The sequence below is a fragment of the Centruroides vittatus genome, unplaced genomic scaffold (genome assembly GCF_030686945.1).
Source record: "Centruroides vittatus isolate TY-2023 unplaced genomic scaffold, ASM3068694v2 contig_2104, whole genome shotgun sequence".
Taxonomy (NCBI): Eukaryota; Metazoa; Arthropoda; class Arachnida; order Scorpiones; family Buthidae; genus Centruroides; species Centruroides vittatus.
The window spans coordinates 702,758-728,841 of NW_027121305.1; the positions used below are offsets into that span (position 1 = coordinate 702,758).

The window sequence follows — 26,084 nt, forward strand, 5'->3', positions numbered from 1 at the left end:
AAACTATTTTTTGTTAACACTGCATTTTTAACTGTTTTCTTACTAACTAGAACCATATTAACTACAAAATTTTTAGTAAATACTTCTTGTAGTATAGTTGACTATACTACAAGAAGTATTTACTAAAAATTCTGTAGTTGAAACTAGAATTAATGAAGGAGCTCATCAACATAATATTCGTCCAGTAATACTTTGTTTTATTATCAATATAAATTCCCATCAAGAACTATTATTCATTTATATATAGAGTGATACGCCGGTTATCGTCAATAATTCGTCCGAAAACAATCAACGAAATCCAAAACCGACAAAAACCGAGGCAATTATTTCCATATGAATCAATGTAAATTCAATTAATTCGTTCTAGACAGTCCACAATACATACTAAAAACACATTTTATAGAGAATTAATATAACATTAAATACTAAAAGCAATAAGAAATTAATATAAAAAAACTAATCTAAAGGAAAGCAATGGAATTGTTTGGCTATATGCATGGAGTGGAGTAGTGTCTTGTCTTGTAGAAGTTAGTTGGACATGAGCTTTAGCCTATATCGCTCCATGGTAAAGTGTGACGTAATTGTCACATAATAGCAGTTGTATGCATTTATGATGGTCGTATCACAGGGAATAATGCCTTCCAGGAGGTCTGTTTAAGGGTAACTGGCCTCTATTCAGGCCTTACAGATGTGGAGAAAACCTGGAAAACGCCACGTGACTAGCTCGTCCTGGCGAAGTGCAAACCCACGACCGAACTCTCAGTATTCAGGAAATGGTGGGCTATCACGGGGTAACGCTCACAGAACAAGAAATAATGCCCCACTGAGCCGGAAAATGCATGAGTCGCCCTTTGTTTTTGCAAAATTAGCAGCAATGTTGCTTGGGCACGCCGACAAAAACCAAGACAAATTTTTTGCGAAAAAAATCGATGAAAACCGAAACCGACGGTAACCAAAGTCAACAAAAACCGAGGTATTACTGTATTTTACTAGACTATATAATTTAAATCACAGTAAATTTAAAATATAATATAAAAAATAATCATTAAAAACAAGTGAACATACCACAGTTTCTGTAGAGAGCTTTGGAACAGGATTTCCCGAAACGACAATAGTCGTTCCCTGCCCTTGAGATTGCGGCCAAACTTGTGCTTTATGAACTACTATTACGTTTGGTTTAATGCCAGGAGACTGGACGACTGCCGACCCGGTTCTAGTCGAGAACGCTTGTGAAGTACGAGACACTAACGAAACATTTCCGATTGTGGCAACTTTGTTTGAAGATTGGTTGTTTTGAGGTGATGATATACTGACCATTTTGGTACCAATTTGATTTTGGATAACTGAAACATTCATTAATTTTCAGTTTTTAATCTATTTTCTGTATTCATTTAATTGTAAAATTAAAATTTTACAGATGTATTTCAAGTGATTTAATATTACTACAACACAAAATATTTTATTTGTTATTTTCTTATGCACAAGGCTACACTAGTAACTTTAGAATTAATTTATTATAATTACTAAAATTATTAACAGATAGTGGCATATCCAACTACCTCTAGTCAAATTAATTAGTAACTAATCATTAACATAGCCCAAAAATAGCCAGATAATTTAACCGATTGTTTGGTATTAATTAATTAAATTGAGTTAAGAGTTGTTACAAGAGTTTAATATATTGATATCAAATTGGCAGCATTTATTTATAAACTTAATAATTTAAAATAAAATTGTTTGGATTTGTTAATCAAATATTTATTAGAATATATACTAAAATAAATGAATTTCATTGTATATGGAAACATCATGAAACGATCGCCTACACTTTGCTAATTTTTAATAATTAATACTAAGTAATTTGCTACTAGAGGTAGACGTTAGGTGCCGTCTCTTAACTAAATTAATAATTATCATTTTAATAATTTATTAAATAATTTAGAACCATCTGGAAGAAAAGAACTGATTCAGAGTGGGGCTTGAACCCACAACCTCCACTTGCCGTGCAATCCGCTTGCCAGTCGTGCCACCTGGACCCGGAACAAGCCTTCGCTTCCAGATTATTTAAATTTAGGTATAACCTTACATGGTTAATCACGATGCTGGCTGGGGATGACTCCTATACCCACGGCCTAAGTACAACCCCACAATGGCACTCAGCCAGCTTATGTTTTACCCAGCAAGGTATATATGTTGGCACCTAATGTCTGCCACTAGTAGCAAATTACTTAGTATTAATTATAAAAAATTAGCAAAGAGTTACAGCTCGATTACTTAGGCGATCATTTGGTGATGTTTCTATATACATATTGGGCTTTGCAATGTTTGTTATACTTATATTCGTTGTATATGATTTGAAAGAGTTCTTCCAAATCATATAGGCTTGAGTTATGTTATTGTTTGATGATGTTCTCAGAAATGTGTAAGATTTTGAATTTGCTTTACATAAATTTCTTTCTAGAGTCACTATAATATATTTAAGTAATCCTAAAGAAAAATATTTTAATTATTTAAAAAAAATGAAATAAATAAATAGATAACCAAGCAGGCATATTCTTTTAAAGTCAATGTCTAAATTGAAAATTATCTTTGACAATTATATGATTCATAATGTCCACAAAAAAAGTTATTAGTTATAAAAAATAACATGCTCACCTGTTGAAGAGGCTGAAAATTTAGATGCATTAGAACCTTGAGTAGAAGACACCATAACAATGGGAGAAGTGGATGGTTTTGGCAAAATTTTACTGGCTGCTATAGGTAATCCTTGCGCCACTATTTTTACACCTTAAAAATAACCAGTTCTATAAAATAAATTTCATACTTTAACAGTAATAAAATCATGTTTAAGATTTTTCTAAATACATAGGGAATAATTATTCGCTATATGCGTATTCAAACATATGCTTCAAAGTATAATTTTACATATTATTGTACTTGGATTTTTATATTCCTTGTACACATCTGTATTTTTCTGTGTACCGGTACTTCTCATTAAAACAATTCTAAAATTGAAGTATTTTTGAAAGTAGTTATTCTGAATTTAATATAAAAATACCTTATGCCTTACATAATTTATTAATTTGACAGTGAAAAACATGTATTAATTAATGAAATACAGAGGGTTCTTTCAGCACCCTGTATTTAACTGATTAGCGCTCTATATATAATTTTATACCACTAAGTTACCCAGATACTGAGAGATACTTACAGTGACATTAAATCTAATGCAGCAAAAAATTAATTTATGCAGTTCACAATTACTTTACATAGAATTACAGCTGAAATTTTGATTAGAAAATATAATTTCTTGTATCTTTACAATAAATAATAATTAAAATAAATATATAAAAAATTTTATAACAATGTTAAATATTTAGTTATAAGAAATGGTAAAATAATAATTATTAAACAAATCTTAATCTAAATTTCTTTCATAAACTAACCTCCTTCTTGCCGAATTTGAACTGTTCTTCCATCAGAAGATACTTGTTTTACTTGAATAGGTGTACCAATTTGTAATGAAGATTTGGCTACCGGAGTAGGTAACTGACTTGTAAAATTCTGCCCAACAAATTGCATTCTGTTTTGATTTATGGACAAAACACTGCTTCTCGGTCTTATAGATTGTCTCGGCGGAGGTAAAGTTTTTGGACGGGTTCTTGCTACCGTGCCTACGGTTGCAATAGGCACACTCAATGGATGACTCTGACCTAAAAATAGTAATAAAATTCATATTTAGAATTCTGAACTTTGAGAAAACTGCTTAATTTAATGCATAAAGAACATTAAAATGACACAACAAATTCTTTAGCTTAATTATTTATTCTTAAGTAAAATATGTCTAAAATATCCCCAAAATTGTTAATATATAATAAATAAATGAATTAAGCGATCACGTTTTAGAAGATATGTACGATATAATTTTCTTTCGTATGTGCAAATATTATACTATACTTCAAATTTCACGTTCTAGTTATATCATAAGTACCTTCTACAAAAATAATTTCAAATAATAGAATATTTCTCATATTTAACAAAACACTAAATACGAGAAATACATTTTCTAAACAGGCACTGAAAATTTCAGTCATCAATTCAAAAGGTTTTAATTTATAACATAATAAATCTTTACTTTTTTCTTATGTTTGGAATTTATACAGGAGTCATTATAACAAAAAATCAAATATATTATTGTAATAATAAATACATACATGCCAAAGTAAAAGAAAAACACAATCTTGTAATGTTAATAAGATACTAATAATCCAAACCTTTATCCTATGATGTCATAAAAGTATAGCAGACCCCCTATAACATGGTAGATAAGTTCCGTGTTATAGGGGGATCTACTGTATTATATTATTAGAATATACAAAGGTCTTAGGTCTTTGCCAACAGACCTAAGACCAATATGTTTAATTAATGTGTTTAGAAATTCATATTGGTGAATTGTTTGAATTTCTGGATAGAAGAATTCGGTATTGTATCCCATAGTCGGGGAGCATTTTAAAATGACTAAACAGAGGTTTGCACACTCACAAATAAGATACAGAAGAACCTCCTTCAGCAGATCTGCAAAAGTGGCAAGAGGCTGAGAAGAAAAGTTTCACTCGGAACAGATGTTTACAAAAGTGACCAAAACCAGTCACAACACTGATCAAAAAGCAAATGCGATTCTTGTCAAAAGACAGGAAATCTTTAGTTTGCCTAGTGAGCAGGCTAGACAAAAAGTCTTGTTCTGCATTAAACCAATTGTTAAACTCCACTACTTAAACTGATTGGAAGTAGTCCAGTCTTTAACAGTTCTAAAGAAAGTATCACAAGAAATAGTAAGAGCTGGTTTGGGCCCTATGAAATGATTTGAAAGATCCTGTTTGACCATTAAATCAGCACTTACATTGCCAACGATATCCTCATGTCCTGTCACCCACAAGAGAAAGACCCTATTATGAATAACCAACTCACTGAGGTGCAAACAACACTCCCAAACAAATGCTGAAGTAACTCAACAAGAGTCAAGTGCCTAATAAACCTGATAGTTGGTATAGGCAACCCAACAGTCAGGCTTATTAGGCACTTTATTGAGCTGACTGTCTTTTGTTTGTGGACAATGTTTTCTTGCTATCAAATTCTGTTGTTACTCATCAATTGAAATTCAATATTCTAGTTGAATATTGTAAAAATAATAAGTTGATAATTAATGAAGTTAAATCAAAAATAATATATTTTGAAACTTGGAAAAGCCAATAATATCTATTTATTGAGTAAAAAGTTAGAAATAGTGTCAAATTTTAAATATTCAGGCATTATTTCTCTTATCAAAGATTGTTTTCCTTTCATTTCAAAAAAATTATTGCTAAATTCTAAATTTAAATTGTCAAATACAATGAAACTGTTAACAAAAACTATCTTCTGTTACGAATTATCTTAGACTTTATGACTCAATAGTTAAGTATAAGCTATATGTTTCTAATTTGGATCACTAATATTGTAAAAAAATTAGAAAAGGTTCAACTATAATTTTTAAGTGTATTTTCCATTTAAATCCCTGTTTCTTGATCCTTGATAAGATCTGAATTGGGTAGATCACCCCTAGCTATTGACCTTCTGATAAAAGTATTTCATTTTTTGTTCAAAATTCTTCATTTACCAGAAAGTGATTTTAAGAAAATTAGTTTTTAATAAATTAATATTAGTACAGATATAAACTTGCCAAAGCCCGATAAATTGAATACTCAACCAAATGATCACTGTAATTAATCAGACTATAAATATGCTATTATTAATGATTAGATATTAAGTAATCTGGTATTAGAGGTAGATGTTAGGCACCATCTCTTATCTAAATTAATAATTATAATTTAGGAAATCATCTTTTGTAGGGATATAGCCATTTACGATAAAAAATGGTTGAATGATTTGGATTTTTGTTACATATCAATGTCAACTTTCACATAAGTTAAGACTTTTTCTACTGAATTATTACAGTTTGAAATGTATATGGTGTATAATAATAATAAACTAACCTGTTGTTGTTGTAGTTGAAACTTTCCCTGTTAAAAGTAATGTGCCTTGAACAGAAGGTGACACCGTTTGTTTCGACTGCTTTTGAGTTATTGTAGTTGCTGTTGCAGAAACGGTTTTGACGACTGGAATACTGACGGACCTTTGAAAAACATTTGCAGTTGTCGAAGCATTTGATGTTTGAAGTTGTTGAAGTACAACTTGCTAAAAAAGTAAAAATGGTTAAATTTAATTCAAACTCCTTGTAAAATAAACATAATTTTCAGTTAAAACACAATATAATACATACAGTAGAGAACCGAAAATCGAAATCAATTGGGGACTGGGGTTGTTCAGATTAGTGATTTGTTCCGATTACTGATTATGTACGAATAAATATATTAACCTGTCCGATGTTCAAATTTTTCTCCGTTGCGTGTCGCTTCGTGTTGAATTTTCGTCGATTTTAAGCCTAACGAAAATTTTTATAATAATAATCGAGGCTATCGTATCGTTAAAAATTCTTTCTGCATTTTGTACAAACAAAATAAATATATTGAAGAATATAAAAACATGAAAATTATACTTTAGAAGTAAATTTAGTATCAAAAACGTTCGATTCAGCACGACACAGTCCGACTGAAAATCGTTCCGATTACCGGCGATTCCGATTACCGGGGTTCCGATTAACGAGTCTCTACTGTACATATTTTCATTAAAAAAACTTAAACTATCAAACTCACTTTAATATAAATATTTAATCTAAACATTTGGAATGCATTCAGTAATATTTTTCTCTACAATTAAATATATTAACAAAGTTTAAAAATATATTTTATTTTATATTAAATAAAAACAAAGTTCATATAATCATGATATTAAACAGTTTTTTAAAAAAACTGAATTAATTAATTAAAAGCACTTTTGTTTGTGTACAACCTGAGCTTCTTCACTTGACACTGTTCTAAAATGAATCAAATTCTAATTGAATTTGATTCATTTTAGAATTGATTGAGTTAAATTTCAATTCATTTTATGAATTGAATGAGAAATTACTTGAGTTTGAATGGTTCAAATGTTCATAAAATAAAATAAAAAACATTATATTTTTCTCAATTTAATAGCATATTCAATGTTTTGAATGTAGAAACATTACACACATTAGAATGTTTTTTATACATAATACCTCTGTCAAGAATAAAAATTGTTGATTTTGTGCCATAAATAAGTTTCATTTTGTCCCATTTTTGTTGGTAATTCTCACCTGAAGCTAAAATGCTAAAACTGTCATTTTTCCTCAGTACAATATGTCTCTTTGATGTTCTGTGATAAGCTTATTCAAATTTTGTTCAGTCGTCCCAATATATTAGGATTGATCAAATGAAACCTGTTCATGCCGTGCCACGTGGTCTGGTGCAAGGGAAGAGGAATGATGTCACATGTGGCATGAGAGCATATACCAATGAACAAGAAGGGAGAAGATCAGTTGTTTTGCACATTTTCTTTTTGGCACAGAGTCATAAAAATAGGGTCAGAATTAATCAAAATCCATCCAAGGTCAAAATGTGGTGCCACCACTTTCAGCCAACCAGTAGATGAGCAAGGATGCAATGGAAACACCCTGGCTCACCAACACACAAAAATTCAACTCTCGGGTCTCTGTCTGTAAGGTTATGACGACTGCATTTTTTGACATTGCGGGATCTTTGCTGATGGATTTTAAAGACCCTCACATGAACATCAATGCCAACCACTACAATGTAACATTGGACGAGCTGCATAACGCCATAAAGAATAAGCAACCATTCATGCTATCATGTGGTGTGATTTTGTGAGAGATAGAAGAAAGTTAGTTCAGTGTTTTACATTTTCTTTAAATCTTTATTAGTTAATACAAACTGCTAATCGATACAATCATGTAAAGTAAACTAGAACCACAAAAAGATATTTTTTAAATTTCATTAAATATTTAACATTTTTAAAACAATATGTCATCATTAATAATTCAATTTAAAATTAGAAAAAAAGAACTGAAATAGTCACAATATTTAGCATATTATAATAAATATCTGTAACGGCAAATGTGAAAAAACAATGTACGACATCATCTTTTACATTGCCGATAATTTCATGTCAAAATTAATTAAAGAGATATATTATATCTTAAATAAATTAATGAAAAAGTTAATGCAGAAAATTACTTATATTAAAATTCATTCACATTGTTAAATACAAATGAAAAAATATTATAAACTGACTGTATTTGCATTTTGCTATGAGATTTTCAACTGCTTTCCTTTCTTTTAAAATAAATATATAATTTAGTAAAGAATATCTAAGAAAAACATATCAGCCGTCATTTTTAAGTAACTAAGGTAGAAAATTCTATTGTTGCAAAATTCAACTATTATTAAAATAGGCATTTTAGCCATTATAAATACAATGATCCTAACATTACATTGATAAAATTTGCATCATTCGGAAGACTCAACAGTTTTAATTGAGCAGAGATATGATGGGAGTATCTATTACATAATGGCAATGAATCTGCTGAATGATAAATTATGACTTGGTGTGATTGAATAGTGGCACTTCAGTAGCTTCTGCTCATTTCTGCAAACTTGAAAACATTTGACAAAGTAGATTACATTCATTTTTAAAGTTTTATTTTGCATACATATATGTTTTTAGTTGCTAATAAATTTTTGTGAGTGGATTAATACTTTAATGCACACCTTCACATGCATAAATAATATATACTTCACTTGCTATGTGAATGCTGCCATCTTTGATTCAATTATAGATAACCAAAGGTAGCATAAATAAAGTCCACTATTAAACATGATGTCAACACACTCCACATGTTCTGAAGTGCTTCTGTAAAGAATGAGAACAGAAAAGTACTCATTTACTCTGGTACCATTGAGTCCACTGAATGCAACCATTGATGACTTTTCCATTGTTCATACCAAAACAAAACAATAATGATTATCTTGTATCATCACCACCACCACTTCAATTTTAAAGTTTATTTACAACAAGAAACTGAGAAACAAATGATGTGAATAGCTAGACTGATTACTTAGTAATGAAATGAATACACTGAGTGGTTATATCCTCAATTTTATATAGTATTGCAAGAAGGTAAAGAGACAAGCAAAAACTTGCTCTCTTGCAAAAACACAAAGCTCAGTGCAGCCAGTAGGCATAATCAGTGCATTCTATCTTTATATTTTCTGAATGGATGCTCTTAGTACAAAGGTTATTGATAAAGAAAAATTTGATAACATCATCATTGTTTTATTAAATAAAAAAACCAAACCAAATGCCAAATTATTGGGCTATTATATGGTAAAGTTAATTATTAGAAACTAATTAATTTGTTGATATTAAATAATGTCTAATAAATAATAATTTTATTAAATTAAATATTAATACATACACATTTGATGTCACAAATACTTACCGTATTTTACGGACTATAAGACGCACTTTTTTCTTCGAAAAATTGCCTCCAAAATTCAGATGCTTCTTATAGTCCGTAAAATACGGTAATCAGTTTTAACATTATTATTATATCGATTAATACATATTATTTAGTTACATTAATTATAAAAAATTTTAAGCCAGACGATATCACCACTTCCAAACTGATCTCTTTCTGGGATGTTAATGGAACTATCAGTTACTCTGTTCTCTCCAGATTCTAATCAAATGAGAATCATTCTGCAGACTGTACTTGGACTGTAAACAGAACTGTCCAGGTACATTCTGCAGTAAATAGAACGTTGTCCCATTCATTCAAAATCAGTGCTGACATTCTTGACTTCATCTTAAATGAGTTTGTGCGCATGAATCAATGGAGTGCAACATCTGATAAAAAGACCATTTGCCTAAGTCTCCTGTAGACAGTTTATTGTGAACACCAGTAGCTGTAGTCAGCTCTGTACAGAGCTGTCTATCAGAAATTCTTCTGTTACAACACGCTGTTAATAATTGTCTTGTGCATGGGAATGGTAACTCTTAGACATCCATTTCCTGCCTGATGTCCAACATCTGTTTTTGAAATATGGACCAAAACCCAAATATGATGCTATGCAGCATATTCAGAGTCTTAGCAGGCCTGCTTATAGCCTTTCAATAATTATTTTTATTGTAAAATCATCTAGGTGGCATATTGTGGCATTATCACTGTCAATAACATACAGTAAAACAGTAATAAACTATCCTCAATGGTTAAACTGTAGTAGAAACAATACCATGCTACTGTTGTATTTATGGAACATGCATATTTTACATGAACTTATGCTTTTTAATGAAAAATTCAACTAAATTTTGGTTATTTTTATTGTCAGAAATGCTTGTAAAAATTTTCTGCTATTTATTTTATTTATTTTTTTCTCTATTTACTTAAAATTAATTAATTACAGTGTAAATTAAAAGCAAGTGAATTAAATACATATTATTTATAGTTACATTAATTATAAATTATTTGAAAAAGAAAAAGCAAACATACTTTTGGTATAGCTGATGAACTGACAGCAGCATTTTGTTTTTGAGATGAAGGCAGTGTTATTCTAATAGGTGTTGTAGCAAAAGTCCTTGTAATTGTTGCTTGAGTAGTAACTGGTGTACTTGAGCATAACATTCCATTATTTGTAGTAGTTACAGGTTTTTCTGGTGCTTGATTTTCATCTGATACCAAAGGATTAGAAGATATAGTAATCTTTTCTGGTAACGATGCAGAGTCTAAAGATGCAGATCTTTTTCGCTTTTTTCCATTAAAATCTTCACTCCGATTCTCCTCTTTAAAAAATTAATAAAGTATTAATATTATTATTAATTCATTAATAACAATATAGTTAAAATCTGAAAAAATTCAATCAATGAAATAAATATTTTACCTAGACTCTTATTCAATGCATTTTAAATATTTCATATATAATTTTTTTTTAAATTAATATGTGTTAAACAAACTATAACACAATACACAATTAAACAAAGAAGGCCAGATTATTCAGAGGATATAGCTGTATTAATTATAAATAATCCAATTATATAATTTCACCTAAAAATGGATCAAATTATATACCATATATCTTGGCGGATAAGACGACCTTCAGATAAGACGAGGTATAAATTTTCATTGAGGTTTTATAGTTTTAGCATATATCTGTCCTATAAGACGACCCCCCAAACTATCAATGGCCTATGAATTTAGTTTAGAATAGTGATCATCATCTGAATAATAATACTGTATAACATATACGGAATTATAAGTGGAATATGTAATTTTTCAAATGAACAAATTTATTTTCTTGCATCTGGCAGCACTGTCTTGCGATTGTTGCAAGCATTCGCACTGATTCGGCATTCGGATAATGACCTTGCCTATTCACAAAAACGTCGTATGGGCTATTCTATTTTGTGCACATACTCTCTACTAGTAAATAATTACGGTTTGTCCGTATTTTATAACGGTTTTAATTTATATAAATTTCAATCCAATTTTTTGTATCTGTCCTATAAGACGACCCCGGATTTTCGGGGCCTTTTTTTTATGATTCAACTATCGTCTTATCCGCCGAGATATACGGTAATTGTATTATTAATAATTATAATAATTAGCATAATTATTTATTCCAGCTTTAGATCATTGGCTAATTATTTAAGCATAATTATAGAATAATTTTGGCAATGTTTCTAACATAAATCATTATGCCATATTATTATTAATAATGGAAAATATTGTAAGATGATATATGTATGATTTAATAACACATTCATAATTTTGACTTATTTTAGAATGTACTTACGAGGAGAAGGCCAGAGGTTTCAGTCTCTGATTCAAACAAAATTTGGTGAGCATGTAGCCCTAAACACAAACAGCTCCTTTTCCAAATAATAGGATCCACTTCTCAAGCATTTCTGAATAATGGGCCTCTGAAAATTGAATGTTTAGCTTTTTGGAAGTTTTGCTTCTCTTTGTAGCAGCAATAACCAAATAGATGATGCTAGGCACTGATGCTACATGATGTAGGTTCACGTTTTCACAAGTTTAGTTTTTTTCTTTTTACGTGTAACAAAATTTTATTATTTTACTGTATCATTAGCATTATTATTACTATTATTATTCCTCGCATTTAAAGTTTATAAAAACTTAAAAGGCAAGGAATTATAACTTTAATAATAATATGTTTTTTTAAAATATCTTGTTTTATAACAATCAAAAGATTTTAAAAAACGTGACATCATTTCCTGTTTAGCAAAAACAAAGTCTCTGTAGATTTAACTCTTATATGTTGTTAAATAAAAGTTTTATTTCTTCATATTTATTTTCAGATATATTTTCTCTTAGTTACATACTATGTCAACACAAGTGAATAAGCTTCAGACATTACTGTGGATGGACAAAAAAGACAAGTCTGTTATGAAAATAGGGTAGCAAAGTTTCAGCATTTTTTTTTAATTGTTAATGTTATGGACAATTTCCTCATGCACTCGTGTTTGTTATACTTTAAATATAACAATACCACTGTATAAAAACAATAGAATAATTACAGAAAAAATAACTTCCGTCCCTAACATCTTATCCACTCGTTTATCGCCATTATAAGTAGTAGTAAAACTTCTAAAGACATAAACTCTATTTTCAGAAGCTCGTTTTACAGAAATACTTGGGAAGTGGGTCCTATTATTTGGATAAGGAGCTGTTTGTGTTTAGGTCTACATGCTCGCCAAGTTTCATTTGAATCAGAGACCCGAACACCTAGACATCATCTTGTTAGACAAAGATTAATTTGTTAAGTCTATAAACAGTAGTGACTATAAAACTTTTGGTTGATCTTATGATCTAGCACTTTATAATTAATATTTGTTTAAACTATTACTTCATCTATTTTCAATGACAGGTTATGTGTATAGACACATATCTATTACAGTCACTACAGATATTAAAAATTACGTCTATTTGAGTACAAAAAATTAAATTTTATTCTCGTTTGTACATGATGATAATCTATAACGTAAATTATATAATTGCAGTAGAAAAAAACTGTAACGAAAGATTACATTTTTAGTAATTATTGCAGGCAAACTAATATAATATATGAATAAAACACATGTTTAATAATCTTTAAAAAGGCGGCCAAGACTAATAATTTCCAAGTGGTATATCGACACAATCCTACAGTTTTCAAGCTCTTAAGAAATGATATCGGCCACAGGAATCTACTCTATACCATTACACGATCAACATTTTAATTCTGATCTTGTCTATGTGGGTGCCACAATGCACAACTTGCAGCAACGTCTCAAGGAGCATAAATATATGATTAATAAGAACCTAAACAACACCATGCTATCAACTCACGCAAGACAACAAGACATTCAAGTTCATTGGAATCAAGCAGAAATAATTAAACCAACAACAAATTTACACACAATGAAATATCTTGAAAGGTTAGAGATCTTTAAAGCGCACAAGAGAACTGGTTGCATCAACCATAGGGATGCGGACAAATTAGCTACCACACGGCGGTCCTTTTACGAAAATTAATGTCATTAAGAGACATTGCTTATTTTAGTTTTATTTTATTTTATTAAGTGACATTTTCAGCTTAATTCATATTATTTCTGTGTTTGTTTATTTTATTGACCACAACTACATTTTCCATTATTTATATTTTTACCTCTGAATTCTTATTTCATATTTACATTCTATTTTGATGTTCTATTTTATGTTAACTGAAGAGGATCTTTAAAAAATGGTCAAAAATGTTTTTATGTTGCTAATATTTATTTGCTGGATTATTAAAGGTGTGTTTTATTCATATTATAGTTATCTAGTACATGCATTATATATAACATAACATAAATAGAAACTGATAAATTATATAGAAACCGAATCTTTTAATAGATAACAAATGAATTCAAATAAAATTTTTATAATATTCAAATTTATAAAATAATAATAAAAAAGCCTTAATTAATTTGAAAATATACTTTAGGAAAATTGATAATTTATAAAGCTGTAAAATAAAAAAAACCAGCAATGAGTTGCTTAACTTGAAACAACTTTTTATGTTTTTAACTATTATAAAATGGCAAAAAGCTTAATTTTGAGGGTAGCGATGGATTTTGTAAAAAATTGTAAATACTAATAACGAGTAAAATCATCGTTAAGTCAGAACCCACTCAAAACACAACACACGACCCCTTTATCTCACCACCTCGTTGACCTTTAAGCACCAACATTTAATAGCATCAATCCTCCTAATAAACAAACCTCCCTGCAAAAATTTCTGAAATTTTCAACAAAGAGCACAAGATTTATTAAACTTCAAAGAGGGTGAATAAAATCATGCATCCCCGTACAACCTAACATCCTATATATACAGTAAAATCGCTGAAAGTTTTTTTGCATTTCTCGACATTTTAAGGTTTGAGCCAAAAATATAAAAATCTTGGGAAAGGGTCATTTTTTGACCAATTGCCATACTTTCCGTATTATCCTACGTCACAGAGCCGGGAGAGTAAAAATATTTCTCAAATAAACTATTATAGCATCCGTTCAAATAAGTGGATATTAATAGGCAGACTCGGTACTCTGTGACATACACTGTTTCATTTTAAGCAGTAATGAAAACTGTTAGTCGAAACATAATATTAACATAGAATAATTTACATAGAAAATTTCTTTTAATCTTTTTTTTTTTAATTAAAGTAGTTAAAGTATCTGAATTTATAGTTAGTAGACAATAACAGTTAAGAATTAAAAAATTCAAATTTGCTTGAATTTCTAAACTTTTAGGGGAGACATTATGTAATATTTACCATTTGTTTCTTGAGGTAGTCTTGTTATAATTCCACCAGTAAGATTTCCAGAGTTGTTTCCATTTACTGAAGTAGTTTTTACAGGAATTGAACTTGGTAATGAAACTCTACATGTTTGTGTAGGTGTAGGGGTTCTAGATGGAGTAGGAGGGGCACTGCTAGTTGTTGGAATAGCACCTAAAAGTAACATAAAATATCAATATGTTTTTTAAATGTTTTATTCAAAATTTAACATAAAAATTATATAGGTGAATGTCTCAATCATTTGAAGAAATTTTAAAAATATAACATATAAAATATATAATTAATTTAATTAAAATTTAACATACATCCTATATTTAAATTTGACCAAGTGATTTATTAATGTAAATCACCAATTCTCTACAGACTATTCAGACAGTTTCTATTACCTTAAGCTGTGGCATATTAGTTGATCTCAAGACTCTTAGCTCAAAATTCTAGTTTAAGATTATATTTAACTGTATAAATCAATCCCCGAACGTTTAAGATATAAGTGGGCTAAAACTAAACTGTGAAACAATTAATATAAGTTGATAAAATCCTAATCCTTAAACATTTGGATTAATTACAATTTTGAACAACAATATATTTCTAGAGAAAGATCCATTCCAAAAGAATCGATAACTAGCCGATAATTTGTTATTCTTGTTATATTTATGTATCTGTTTATATAATATTACTTTATAAAAGCACACAATTGTAGGATGATTGGATTTGCTGCACTGCAAAACAATAATCTTAAAACATAATTCAAATTTGTTTGGTATTCCGTACTGTAAATGCCAATACAGTATATAATGTATTTCTTACTGAATATACTAATATACTGAAAATTTCTCACACTTAAAGTGTTGATTTATTTGCTGAATTTATAATATATTCATTTTGAGCTGGCTTGACATGCACTAAGATTGAGTGAGAGATCAAGCAACATGGATGACAGATGAAAAGTGACATTCCAATCTGTAATTATTCATAAAATATTACAAAAATCAAAACCCTTCAACAATAATATAAACTGTATCACTAAGACAAGTGAGCACTAATATATATACATATATAAACACACAGTATATCTTTCTACCCTGTGGACACTACGATGGCCATTTTTCCAGGTCCATTCTGGGTTTGTCTAGATCCACAATGGGGTCATTGAGCGGTAAAGAATGAGGCCCAACATATCCAGAACATTAGGACTAGGAAAGATCCAAATTCAGTGCCTTTTCATACACTTTATACTATTATTTCCTAGTCCACATTAAAAAATAGTCAAAAAGTAACACGCAACAGAATACAGTAGAGAGTCGTTTATCCAAACACCTGTTATCCGAATCGTCGGTTATCTGAATGCTTTTCAGTTGGACTGTGTCGTGCCGAATCGAATGTTTTTGATACTAGATTTACTTCTAAAGTATAATTTTTATGTTTTTATATTCTTCAATATATTTATTTTGTTTGTACAAAATAAAGAAATAATTTTTAATGATACAATAGCCTCGATTATTATTATAAAAATTTTTGTTAGGCTTAAAATCGATGAAAATTCAACACGAAGCAACACGCAATGGAGAAAAATTCAACACGAAGCGACACGCAACAGAGAAAAATTTCAACATCGGACAGATTAATATATTTTTTCGTACATAATTGGTTATCTGAACAACCCCAGTCCCCAATTGATTCAGATAAACGATTCTTTACTGTACTTTTAGGCTGAGACTCCACTAGCATAAAAACCCTCACCATAAATACTTTTAATCACATGACGTATTTGCATTTGTGCTTGGATTGCGATGAAGGTCTGGCTCCACTAGCAAAGTTTTTATGGTGCTGATATTATCAAAGTTACGGTTGTATACATGATATATCGATATAAAGACAATGATTATACTCTATGATGTTTTTCTGTACTATAATTTCAAATGTAGTAAAAATAGTATCTTTACTTTCATATATTAAATTTTATCACCATATTATTAAGATACTATACTGCATTTATACGCTTAGCTTTTTTCATATACTCATCTAAATTGAAGGATTTTCCTTTGGCTGTCCATATTGCTTGTTTTAGATATCCATTCTTATAATCAGGCTGTCTCGTGTAACATACATGGATACTTTCGGATGTTTTTGACGAATCTTTACAGATCTATTCTAGGTCTTTTCTAAGTAGCCACGAGAGAATGTACATGAAAGCTCATTTCCCACACAATGACATCGACTTTACTGACTTCTGATTGGTTGATGATATCGTTTTACGGACATATTCGTGTCAAAAGTTGAATACTGTTCAACTCTCTTTACAACCTGCTCCAGCATAAAATATCATGGTCATGTGATTAAATGTATTTATGGCAAGGGTTTTTACACTATTGGAATCTTGGCCTAAAAGTATTCTGTTATATGTTACTTTTTGACTGTTTTCTAATATGGACTGATATTTTCTTAAATGTGATTTTTGATAAATAAATAATTTTTGAATATTTACCATTAAAATAAAGCCACTGAGGATGAATTATAGGAACCTGAAAGCACTAGAAATAATGAGAAATCTAAAATCCAAAAAGCAGTTTAATAAATACCTGTAATATAAATATAAAAATAAGAAATCTGTTATGTTACATACGTAGCAAAATGCTATTTAAGTAATACAGTCATGATAATAACCATTTCATAGTTTACTTTTTTCTTCTATTAAAGCAGCGGTTCCCAACCAGTGGTCCGCGGACCACTAGTGGTCCGCAAGAGCTAAAATATGGTCCGTGAAAGATTTAAAAAACTTTTATTCATTTTAAATTATTCCCACATTGATACAAACTGAATTTAATTTTTACTAAAAATGTTATGTTTTCTATTATAATAGTACTGTTAAAGCATGTTACTTTTGAGTTTAACGATTACTTATGTTAAAAGTTTTGATTAAAGTTTATTTTTAGATTGACACAGTTTATTTTTCTTAAACCTTGTGGTCCCTGTTAGCAACAATGAAATCAAAGTGGTCCCCGGTCAAAAAAAGGTTGGGAACCACTGTATTAAAGTAATAATAATATTGAAGTTGAGTATTTGTTACATTCTAAAAAGAACTAATATCTTTAACAATCAAGAAATGTTTAAATTAAAATAAACACAAAAATATGTTTTAATTTAAGCACTTCTTCAGCATTTAATTTAAACATTCTGGGAAAAGGGCAAAAATTCATGCTATCCATGTCGAGATTGATGATTCACTTTTACACAAATATTCATCATTGTCTACTCTTCAACATGTGACTGTATACTGTCTTAGATTCATCAACAATACTAGGAATAAGTTAAAGGAGTCTGATTCATTTTACACAGAGTAGATCTCTCTGTGGATCAGGATTATACAACACATTGAATCTTATGTTGAAATGATCAGTTTTAGCAAGTATGAGCAAATATCAAAAAAGAGCTGTCTTCAGCCTCTCCATCCATTTCTTGACAAAAGGAGCATCCGCAGGGTGGCGTTGTCTTGGCAATAGTGAATTGAAATCCAACCAGAGACAGCTAATCATTCTGCCAATAAATCATCACCTCACACAACTCATTATTGCATATGAGCATCATCGACTTCTACATGCAGGTACTCAGCTATTATTGACATCTCTTCAACAGAAATACTGAATCCTATCTGGGCAAGATGCAATTAAAATATTCATACACAGGTGCATAACATGCTTCAGACAAAGAGTATCAGCAAATGAACAACTGATGGCCAATTTTCCAGCACATACAGTTCAGCAAGAAAGGACATTCATCAATTCAGGGGTAGACTATGTTGGTCCACTCTTACTTTGCTCTAAACCTGGAAGAGGTTTCTAACATCTCAAGGCCTTTGTAGCACTTTTCATCTGCTTCTCAACAAAGGCTATTCACTTAGAATTGGGAGTGACCTCACTACTGAAGCATTTACTGCAACCCATAGAAGATTCATTGACAGGAGGGCTTCCAACAGATTTGTAGTGACAATGGGAAAAATTCTGTGGGAGCAGATAATGAGCTTCAAACTCTCCAGTGCGTTCTTCAGTCTCAAACACAACAATAAGCTACCAAATTTTCTAACAATGGAAGAAATCCAATGGCACTTCATTCCTCCAGGTTCACTGCACTTTGGTGGTATCTGAAAGGCTGGAGTAAAGTCAGTCAAAATTCATCTCAGGACGGTCATTGGATTGACATTACTCACATTCAAAGAGATTACAACAATACTAACTCAAATTGAAGCTTATCCGAATTCACATTTACTTTACCCATCACAAGTGGCATCTATGACTTGGATGCACTGACTCCAGGTCATTTTTTTTATTGGAAAACACAACTTCAGAACCTGATTTGGAACATCTTAAACAGACTAGAATTTCCAGATAGCAGCTACTCCAATGCCACACACAGCAATTCTGGAAAAAATGGCATGCAGAATATTTGTCCTCCTAAGTGGAGACAAGAAAGGAACATCAGGATAGCTGGTACTAATCAAAGAGGAGAATCCTCCACTACTCAAATGGCTTCTTGGTTGAGTGACTATACCACACCCAGGCCAAAATAGACTTGTCTAAGTCATCACCTTTAAAACTTATGTGGGAACTTTTAAGAGACCAGTTTGCAAATTTTGTCCTTTACCCATGGAATCATCAGATTAATGATTTAATTCAACTTATGTTCAATTTATGTAAGTTTCCTCAATTGTAACTCATTCAATTTAATTTAATTTGTATTTAAGAATCCATGTGCTTCCTCTCCTGTTCACATAGTTTGAAGACTGCCTTCAAGGTAAGCGGTAATGTTGGGTATTGAGTTCTCTACCCCATTTTTGCTTGTCTGCCAATATGGCAACATTGGCAAGTGACAATATGTGAAACTGGCAATACAACAGAAAAACGGGTTGGCAGGAATTCAACGGAGCACATGGAATACACGTACAGTAGTTCCTTTCAGAACCCAAGTAATAAATCAAATGGCTATTAACCTATCCAATGTTGAAATTCTTCTCCGTTGCCTGTGATGCCATGTTGAAATTTCGTCGATGTTAAGCCTAACAAAATTTCTTTTTTAAATAATAATTTACGTGTTTACTGTGTCGTTAAAAATTATTTTTTATGTTGCATAAACAAAATAAATATATTGAAAAATATAAAAACAAAAAAAATTATATTTCGAAAGTTCATTTTAATATAAAAATTATGATGCATAACGACATCTAGTATCAAAAACGTTCCGATGTAGAGACAAAAATATTCGGGGTCGTCTACACGGGTCAATGAGGTCAACACAAAAATTTTCGGGAATAATGCAGGACAGGTGTGTTCAGTTTCCTTTATTGTAGCTATCAATACACAATGTATAAAATAAATTTAAAAAAATTAATACATTACATATAACAACGTACACAACAAACTAACTGACTTAGTATTGCCAAACAATCTGCCAGATTATTTATCCATAAGACTGCTGACAATTGTAATTACATTACTTTATATAACAAACATTTAAAATATATCACCTTCTTTAACTCCTGAAGCGCTTGGCAAAGGCATCGTTGCATTTTTGGCAGCTTGAATACTGGCAACAGAATTTGCTACTGCTGTAAAAGCCGTTTGTGGAACTAGCCGAGGCAATAAAGGAATAAGGCGACGACCTTCTATTGCCCAATCAACGGATGTGTTTGGTCCATAAATTCTATTTTGAAGTATTCATTATATCAATTATTATTTTTGTTAATAATACTTTATATAATAAATATTTTATAAGTATTTATTAATATTAATATCAATTATTTTAATATTGTATTTATTTCTAATATAAATATGTGATAATCAGAATTTAACCATATAGAAATTAAATGCTAATATATTATTCATATAATGCATTAAAAAATATTTACATGATTTTTTTGTGAAAATTTTGTTATTTAGCAATACTGTAAATTCTTACAATGGCAGTACAGACTCTCCATACATATAGTTTAGTTTAAACATTGACCAATCTGTTGTAGTAAGCCTTCTTGTAATTGCTGCTCTGTCTTCTATTTGTACAAAAGGACAGTGCATAGTGATATGATTTGTGGGTTGACTCCTTCAGCCCTCAAAAATCATATCATACTAACATAAGCAGATTTGCTGCAGTGGTTTACCATATTCTAAAGCATCGACATAATAAATTTATTAATAAAGATTATCTAAATACATTTCTATAGCCAACACAATAAAATCTTTAAATAAATTTATCACAATTCTGGATAAATGACGGCAATCATTAATGAAGTGACTGTCAAAACATTTTACATTAGTATATGATAATCCTTTCTGCCTACCAAAGCATTTATTAAAACTCTTCATTAACTGAAATTTGCAGCACTGAAGTCTCCCTATTTTTAGGCTATAACTTATTTATCCATTCTAAGATTCTTTGAGAAACCATCATTTTATTAATTAGAAAATTAAAAAGTGGTTACGTGTATGGGTTCTAAAAACAGCATTTTCTAATGACACAAAGAAGTTTCTGAACTGACAAACTGTGTTTAAAAGAAAGTGAATTAAGTTGAATACAGGTAGGCCTCCTACAACACGGTACCTTTACAACGCGTTTTCGCTCCAACGTGGTTGGAAAAATGCAAATTTTTAAGAATAATATTTCGAAATTAAATCACTCAAAAATATTTTTTAAACAAAAATAAACTATCATTTTTTATACTGCAATTAAGAATTTATAAATACATTATAAAAACATTTACTAGCTTAATGCATGAATTGTATTTTATCAAAATGTTAACATCTCTGGAAGTATTGTGCAATGCTTCATCATCAAATACTTTAAGTCAAAAATTGAATGATAGGATTTTGAATGTGTTAACGGTATCAAGATGGTATTACTTCTTGACTATTGTAAATCAAATTTGACCTGTTTATTATATGGATATTGATGTAGTATGATTTCAATTATATTAATATAATACATTTTATCATCTTTGCAAAGTTATTATGATATTATCTATGCTTGTCACTTAAAATTTTTTGGGTAAAACTGAATGGTCTAATGACTCGCATAAACTGTACTGCTGGTATTTGAGAGTCATGTGAATCTTGAATCATGAACCGTATTACAACCATCATAAACATATAAAAATATTAAAAAAGAAATAGTAAATAAAACACTAAATTAATGGAAAAATTACTAACTTACCGATCGGCAATAGTATTTAAACGCTCATCATTAACTGCTCTTCTAATTTCAGCTCTATGTCTTTCCAATGATATGCTTAATAGAAATTTAAATCATTTTATTATTATTTTTTAAAAGTATTCAAAATGCAATAAAAAGTTTACCAACCTTAAAACTGCAGAAAGTTCTTGTAACAATTTTTTCTTATCTTTCGTCAATTCTCCTTGAGCTCTAAAAGCTGACACAATGGCAGCATATGCTTCTAGTTCTAAGTAAATATATAATAATAAAATTATTTCAAAGAGAAAAAATGTTTAATTAATATGCTATAAATAATTAAGAAATGTAATAACCAAATATTTATTATTGACATCATCACAATGCCGGCTGAAATTTTTCATCAAAATGCATTCAATTTTAGTAGTGTCATACTTTTCCTGTTAACAATGGAGTCGTGTCAGTCATCTATCTAACTCCATTCAGGAGAAAATTTTCTTAATTGAAATAACGTGATTTTAAATCCAAACTGGAAGTTCATATATCAGGTCTTCCTGCCCCTAAGCTTCCCATATTGGGTCTCGACTTTCATCTATCTAACTCCAGATTTGAGTTTCATCTATGTAACTCTGTTCTCGAGATTAAGGAAGGACAGAAATATAGATGCCAGTAGGAATTTACAGGTCTACAAATTTTTGAATTGCAGCCCAATAATCTTTAGAAATAAACTAAATTATATCTGTTAATGACTAAAATCGAAGATGTCATAACTAATACGATGGTGCAAAAATATTTGCAGTTTTCATTATTTTAAACTTTGAGGCTTATTTTGGACTAAAATTTTATTGAATTATGTATAATTATGAATTAATGTAATATACCATTTTAAAGCACAAAGCATTCTCTACTGATTTATTCTAATGGCTTTGTTTTCATGTTTATTTTTGTTTATTTTATACTGTAAAATTAAAAAAAAAAAAACAAATTTGAGGAATTTTATTCTATGAGTTCAAAATGGGACATAAAGCTGTAGAAACTGCATGCACTATCAACCAAGCATTTGGCTAGAGGACAATCAGTGAGCATACATCTGAACATTGGTTCCAAAATTTTGTAATGGAGACAAGAGCGTTGAAGATGAGGAAGGTTATGGATGTCCTTCTGTGATTGATGGCAACCAATTGAAAGCCATTATTGAAGTAGATCTCCACAAAACAACTTGAGAGATTGCAGAAGAGCTAAACATTAACTATTCAACAGTAGTTTGACATTTGCACCAAACAGGAAAATCGAAAACACTTGATAAATGGGTGCCATGAGTTGAACGAATATCAAAAACTTGCTGTTATGAAATCTGCTCCATGCTTCTTTTGTGCAATAAAAATGAACTGTTTATGACTTTGGCGATTGTAGAACTTTGATTTTTGTTATTTTTTGTTCAAGTGTGTGGCACTCAAACGTCGAGTTTCTGAACCTTGCCCATTGAGTGAAGGTGGTTCACCACAGATTTTTGATTACAGTCCATCTACCCCACCAATTCTCTGGTCGTTTGATGTGGATTTTCTCAAAGAAGTTGATTCAATCACTCTTTGTCAAACTCAATTGGTCAACTGGTGTGTAATCCATCCTTGAGGTCAAAATTTTCAATTTTGAAGTGCAAAAACCAACAGTAGGCTGTACTTTGAGGCATTGCTCTTTCTCCATATAAAAGTCAATGCTCCACAATTGATGAAGTTGTAAACAACAATGATCGTTAAAATGAAATGTCAAGTGGACAAAACCAAGCATTTTCAACCCCATTTTCCTTTGGTATTTAATCGAAATGAACTGTTTCTTGATCACATTGTGACATGTGACAAGAAATGGATTCTGTATGACAACCGGCATTCTGTGCAGTGGCTGGACCAAGATGAACCAACAAAACACTTTCCCAACCAAAGCTGCACCAAAAGAAGGTTATGATCACTGTTTGGTGGTTGGCAAATGGAATTATTCACAACAACGTCTTGAATCCTGGTGAAACTATCACAACAGAGAAGCATTGTCAGGAAATTAACAACATGTACCAAAAACTGAAAAGTTTATGTCAATCAAAACAGACCAATTCTTCTCCATGACAATGCCCAACCACACATTTCACAAATGACTCTGCAGAGGAATGAATTGGGCTATGAAACTCTACCTCACTCAGCTTACTCACCAGACTTCTCTCCAACTGATTATCACTTTTTCAAACATTTTGACAACTTCTTGCAAGAGAAAGTTTTCAACATCCAAGCAGCAACCCAAAATGCCTTTAAAGAATTTATCGGTTCCAGGACTTCCAAATTCTATGCTACTGGAATAAATAGACTTGTTACATGTTGGCAAAAATGTATAGATTTGAATGGTTCTTATTTCAATTAATAAACTTTATTCTAAGCCAAGATATACTGTTTAAAATTAATCATTGAAAACCAGAATTATTTTTGCACCAACACAATATTACAATTTTAGATTTCATCAAATAATGGTACAGCTCATTTTTTCAAATAGTTGATTGTAATAATCAACTGATAATTAATAATTCGTTCATTAATATTATAATGAAATATTTTACTACAGATGTGTTATAATAAAGCATCAGTGCATCTCTGATTATAACAGAAGTGGAATATTCTACATTAAAATCAGAAGAAAAGTATGAATATTTCTTTGTCTGTTTGTTGCTAATAATTTCTTTGATAAATAATTTAATATCTTTTAAACAATAATATACAATAAAATTATCTGAACTTAAAGCAAACGAGTCTATATAAAGCAAACATAGCTTCAACCTGTGAACTAATAAAAACAAAGAGAAATGAAAGTAAATGAAGCAATGGCTTCTTAATTTTAGAAATTTAACTAATTTATCCTTCTGTCTAAAATCTATCAATGTCACAGACGCACTGAAGCATTTAAAATATTCTTTTGAAGACCTACTTTATGTCTCCTGGGTTTAATGATAGACAAATCTTAATCCTACAGTAACTCAATACCTGGGACCAAGACTGACTATTCTCCAATGAACAGAAATGCATTCTGGGTATCTTTTAGTGACGGGATGATGTCGAAATTTCTCCCAATTCCGATTCTGAACTCCCAGTTCCAATTCTTTTGAATACTTTCTAAAGTTTATCTTAGAAAAATTAACAATTTACATTACAAGCATGGTATATTCATTAATTAATAAACATCAAGCTTAAGAATGGAAAACAATTGGGAAATCCAGAATCAATCATTCAAAAAAAATCCAAAAATTCTCCATTCATATGTGGCTATGCATACTTTTATTGTATACTATAAAATAAATTTGTAATCTTATTTCAGATAAAGTTAATATTGCAATACTACCCCCAAAGAAATCACAGCTAATTCCCTTTCACTCAAAAAAAAAAAAAAAAACTATTCCATTGTGCCATCTAAGATCTGCCATCTTTGGAAACTCTGTTAGTTAGTGTGATGACTGGAGGAGAGAAAAGGTAAATGAGAGGATGCATTTCTTTTTCATGCTTCTTGCAATCAGCATGCCTCCTAAATGCTTTAATTCCTTTGTATTTAACATTAAATGAGGTTTGGAAAATGATGCAATGAGCCAAATATCATAATCATGAGTTAACCAAGTTTTGAATTCGTTCGCTTGAGCCAGGTTTTCCTATATGTACAACTGCGTAAACTTTTTTCTAGGAAAAAAAGAATCAAACGAAAACCTAGACTGATTCATCTTGAAAAATCAATTTTTAAAACTCAAAACAGCAGTAAACTTAGCATAAACAATTATTTTTATTTAGAATCATGCAAATTGCATTTGAAAATTTAACGTATTACAGCATCATCTACAAATCATAAGAAGAACTTTCATAGTTATAATGGGAAAGTTATTTGATCATTAAAAACACTTCTCTACAGGCTGATCTAATTTAGCTTGAACAATACCTTAGATACTTTCTTCGGCAACACTTTAATTTCTTTAAAAGAACATTTTGACCCCTTTTTATATCTATTCTTGCTTCTTTATTTCCTCG

The 26,084-nt window shown here is 30.3% G+C and overlaps 1 protein-coding gene across 1 annotated transcript in view; it reads right to left on the reverse strand.

Annotated features, from left to right (window-relative positions):
• LOC136970675 (BRCA2-interacting transcriptional repressor EMSY) overlaps positions 1 to 26,084 on the reverse strand; it is a 72,345-nt gene that overhangs the window by 29,539 nt on the left and 16,722 nt on the right. The window contains exons 3-11 of the mRNA XM_067265137.1: positions 22,210 to 22,309; positions 22,063 to 22,137; positions 20,384 to 20,559; positions 14,842 to 15,018; positions 10,523 to 10,812; positions 6,030 to 6,231; positions 3,447 to 3,713; positions 2,656 to 2,787; positions 1,066 to 1,343 (exon numbers count right to left, since the gene is read on the reverse strand). Coding sequence (XP_067121238.1) covers positions 1,066 to 1,343; positions 2,656 to 2,787; positions 3,447 to 3,713; positions 6,030 to 6,231; positions 10,523 to 10,812; positions 14,842 to 15,018; positions 20,384 to 20,559; positions 22,063 to 22,137; positions 22,210 to 22,309 — 1,697 coding nt within the window. The remainder of the gene's footprint in view (positions 1 to 1,065; positions 1,344 to 2,655; positions 2,788 to 3,446; positions 3,714 to 6,029; positions 6,232 to 10,522; positions 10,813 to 14,841; positions 15,019 to 20,383; positions 20,560 to 22,062; positions 22,138 to 22,209; positions 22,310 to 26,084) is intronic.